The sequence below is a fragment of the Mesitornis unicolor genome, unplaced genomic scaffold (genome assembly GCF_000695765.1).
Source record: "Mesitornis unicolor isolate BGI_N332 unplaced genomic scaffold, ASM69576v1 scaffold34475, whole genome shotgun sequence".
NCBI lineage: Eukaryota > Metazoa > Chordata > Aves > Mesitornithiformes > Mesitornithidae > Mesitornis > Mesitornis unicolor.
The window spans coordinates 9478-14014 of NW_010186803.1; the positions used below are offsets into that span (position 1 = coordinate 9478).

Genomic DNA, 4537 nt, shown 5'->3' on the forward strand with positions numbered 1-4537 from the left:
CTCCATCCCCTTGATAATTTCTATGGCTCTCCTCTGGACCCGCTCCAACAGGTCCACGTCTTTCATGATTCAGGCACCAGAGCTGGATGGACTGATGAGACCCTGCTTGGGTCTCACCAGAGTGGAGTAGAGTGGAAGAATCACCTCCCTCAGCCTGCTGGCCATGCTTCTTTTAATGCCAGCACTTAAAGAATAAATAATAGCAATTACAATTAGCGTTTTGCAACTAGAAGATTTTTCTCCCGTGGACCTGTGTAGCTCCTTTGAGAGGAAAGTGAATGAGTGGACTAAAACTTGCTCTCAGTGAAATCAGCAGCAAAAATCCCACTAGCCAAGAGAAAAACACCATCCATGAAATATGCTCCCAGCCCACTGGACATGACCAGATTTGGCCCCGTGTGTCAATGGTCTTGATCCAGAAGGTCCTTAGTTTTGAAATGAGAAGCAAGTTTCAAAGTAAAAGCTCTGCAAATATCTTTAGGCTGGCTTCCTGCTCTCTGCCACTCACCATCCTTGTCGGCATGTTTACATTTCCCCTTGCCTGCGGTCTCTTTATCAGGCAATGGGTTTGTTCTGCATCTAGTATAAAGTACATGAGCGCGGGTTTCACACACACATGCACTGCACACATGCTGTGAGCTCAGGATGACACAGACCAGTACAGTATTGAGCATTTTCGTCTTGTTTCTTCACACCACTTTTGGGGAAAGTGGTTGCACCTCAGCAGATGGTGATGGTGAGTCATTTCGTGTTCATGTTTCCACTCGCGTATGATCTCGAAAAACCTGAATTAAGAGCTCCAAATGCAACTGCTGGGTTGAATGTGTTAGTGGTTTAGCCTCCAGTCTCTTTCTTTTAGTACCAGTACCTGAGGCGGATGTGGATCTGGAGGATACCTATTTAATTTAATTACGAAGTCTGTTCTCCTTGCACTGTCCAATTTCTTACGAAATGCGGGAGACCACAGCTGTACACAGAGGATGTGCAAGGTCAGACCTGTTAATACTTTCTCACTGTATCTGGTCTCCATGTGAGGAGTTATGCCTGGGAGCGGGGAGCCGCTTCCCTCTGCTGCAGCCCATGATCATTCTGAGCTGCCATCAGAGAGGGGTGAGGACCTGCCTTCTCTTGCTCTTGGCAGTTTCCTCCAAATAAAATGTTTCAATGTACCTCAAACTTGCCTCACGCTGTTCCACTTCAAAAGCTAATCTTTTTATCATTTTTCTTGAAGCGATCACATTAGCTGTATCTGGGAATGGCCCCCGTTTCCTTCTTTGTATGTCTGAAGCAGCAGCTCAACCAGGGGGTTCTCAGAGCCCAACTCTAAAAGCATTCATTCCTTACTCACCAAATAATTATAAATAAATTCAACAGTTTAAATTCAGGCTTATTACAGATTTCATTATCGCATTTAGACTGGTGAAAATTATTTAGCAGCATCAAAGTAAAAAAGAGCAGCAATAAAGCCACTGTTTCAGTCTGCTGTTCCTTTTCCCAGAGGCGAGCTGAAATATTTGATTTACAGATTCAGTCTGAGATCTGTAAAACTTTTATTTGTCTAATACTAAACAAGCAGCCATAACAGAGCTCACTGAACTGTGCCTGAAGAACATGGGCAGTCACTCAGTTACTGACAGATTTAGGGCTCCATTGTTTGGGAGAAAAAGAGGTCTTGGCTTTTAAGAAGATAATGGCTGTGTTCCTATACTATCTCACAGATAGGGAATCTCATTTGTGTGTGTCATGTATTATAACATGTATATGTGTATACATATGTGCATACATACATATATACATAGATAGGATATGCATGATAAGTTTTTTAGTTAGAAGAAAACAGGGAGCGGCTCAGAACATTGTTTTTTCTGTTCGCCTTTTATTTATACAATTGACCGCTGTTTATGACCAGCTTTGGCAAGCTGCTATGGTGGTGAATGGTAAAGGCTAGTGATTTATAGCTAGTGACGCTGAAATCTTTAGGGCTTCCCAAAAGCAGATATGACTGGACCTTTCCTTGTTTTGTCACTAACTTCCAGTAAACCATAATTATCCTTTGCTTAGAATTAAAGACAAACAGATTCAGAAAATCCCCGCTGAGTAATCAGCAGCTTTTATGATTTCTTTATAAGTCTCATGGGTTTGGCCAACAAATTAAACAATCCAGGGCAAAATGACATGTGATGGGTGATTGGCTTTCACTCTTTGCCCTTCCATCTCGCCCTGCCTCCTGGCAAAGTGTCGCCAGCCACTGCAGGGGTGTCAGCTCACCCCTTCCTATGGGCAGAGGATGGAAAAGCTCATTGTGGCACTTGCCTTCATCTCCTTTTGTTCGCTGAGTGGCAGGCTGCCTCCTCAGCTGTCCCCCAGCCTGGCAGAGGTGGTGGAGACCCTAAAACCCCTGAGAGAGCTACCAGTAGAGCTAAGAAGGGGCAGCAATGGAGGCGCAGGAGGGCACGGGCAGGGGGAGCAGGAGACGGTGTGCTGTGAGGTCTCGTGGACAGGATGGCTGCCTTCAGTGGCCCTCCTACCCAGATTTGTATGGTTTGTCCAACCCACATCCAAACTGTTGCGATTAAAATTAGATCTGCCTGAATCAGATCAGCATTAGAGATACTTCATGGCTGTCCTTGGTGATGATCGCTTCATTGACTTTGGAAATTCAGTCACTGATCCTGCAGGTGCACCCTGCTGGGTGTTGTCCAAACCCAAGAGAACCATTTCTGCGAAGGACCTGCCATGGCCGTGGCTATGAGAGCAGTTTTTCTCCCACTAGGATTGCCTCATCTCAAGCCCTGCATTGATTTCAACAGAGCCACGCACTGCCTAGTCTGGGCTTCTCAAGGAAATATTATAATCTTGTAAACCTTTAATTGTGTAAAGAGTCCTTAGCCATATGAGTCCTGCTGGAGTCATCAAAACCATTTATGTAGCAAACACATTTGTGCATGGTTGTTCTGAGGTTTAAGGAAGAAGTGTAACTGATGCTACATGCATATTTATATCAGACAAAAAAATTTACTGTCAGTCCGTGGAGGAACCATACCAGAAAAAAAAATCAAATTGCTTACTTAACACCATTCATGAGGTTTAATTATAATGTATTCTATGGTCAGGAAGTTATTTCCATGAATAAGGAACCACATAATCACAATGTGAAAGTTCAGTGTCAGAGAAATAAAGTCAGCTCTCCCTCTAGTCTGGCACCAAAGGTGCACTATGCTGGTTAAACATTAAATGGCTGTTTGAACTGCAAGACAAAACCTTTTGCTTTCTTTTCACTTTGCAATCAGCTTGACAGAGAAAGAATTAAAATTCCTTTCACTTTTCAGCAAAGCAGTAGCAGGCAGTTGAGAGATTTTCTCTGATATGCTATTTATTAATATGATGATTATCAGTTTTGTGAGTTTATTAAAAATCTGGTATATGTAGTTTTTCTATACAGAGAGCACCAAGCACTCTCTCTCTTATATAAAGGAAGGCTGGTCATTCTAAGCTTTAATGTTGTGTTGAAGTAGCTATGAGTATAAATAAGCCGATGTCCTGGTAGTTTCAAGTAAAGTCTTAGAGATGCATAAAATGCAACATACCTGCTCATTTGAGCCTTGGGTGTATCTATCTGTATAAAATATGGCGGGTTTTCCATTTTATGCAGATTAATTTCAGCGTGCTTGTTATCCTCTGAATATTTGTATATCTATGCGCACACCCTTTTACCCACAAATATGTAACTTTATGTAACATACATTACTGTAGATATGTGTTTGCCCAGATGGCTCAGGGCTGCCTTGTTCAAGACTCAACTGTGGGAAACAGCTGCAGGGCTTTTTGTGGAGCTGTGCTGGCCTCTGTGTCCCTCTCTTAACTGTGATGGTTAAACGGAGAGAGAGGCTTTGTATAGCACTTGCTTTGTCCATGTCCGTGCTGCACAGGGTATCCCTTCAAACCTGCAGTGCTGGTAGAAGATGCCACATTTCGGTGTCCTTCAGGGAGTGCTGGGCTCTCCTTGGGACAGACACCGCCAGAGCTGTGGTGAGAAGGGAGGACTGGTAATTACTTCTTAGCACCAGTTGCTCATGGTGGAAAATGGTCACTAAATCTTAGCTTAGGAGATAGATCTGCCTCTGGGTTCTGGATTAGTGCAGCATCAGTTGGTCTCATCTCTCCTGCTGCACACGATGGGTGATGGTGGCAGCAGCTCCCTTCTTAGCCCCTGCCCACAACCCATTTGCACTTTTCTCTGCATTTCTGAATGACTTCTGAATGTCTTCTCTTACTCAAAACCCGACACAAGGAGCAACTCAGCCCTGAGGTCAGGAGGAAGCAGTGCTGATAGCAACCCTAGGGAATAATGCTCCTTACTTACATTTTAAAGCAATAAAAAAATGCTTCTCTGTTGTCTTCCTGCTGTCAAACCATGACCATTTTGGACCTTCATCTGTTCTGGACAAGGTCTGAGTCTCTCTGTTTGCTGGCAGGATTGTCCAGGGATCATAAGGTGTCACCGCCACGACTATGACTCATGATATCCAAGTAGCTG

At 43.8% G+C, this 4537-nt stretch overlaps 1 protein-coding gene across 1 annotated transcript in view; it reads left to right on the forward strand.

Annotated features, from left to right (window-relative positions):
- Positions 1 to 519: 519 nt before the first annotated feature.
- Positions 520 to 4537, forward strand: part of IL7R (interleukin 7 receptor) — a 15196-nt gene continuing 11178 nt past the window's right edge. Inside the window, exon 1 of the mRNA XM_010185247.1 lies at positions 520 to 736. Within this exon, the coding sequence (XP_010183549.1) occupies positions 646 to 736 (91 nt within the window). The 5' untranslated portion in view covers positions 520 to 645. The remainder of the gene's footprint in view (positions 737 to 4537) is intronic.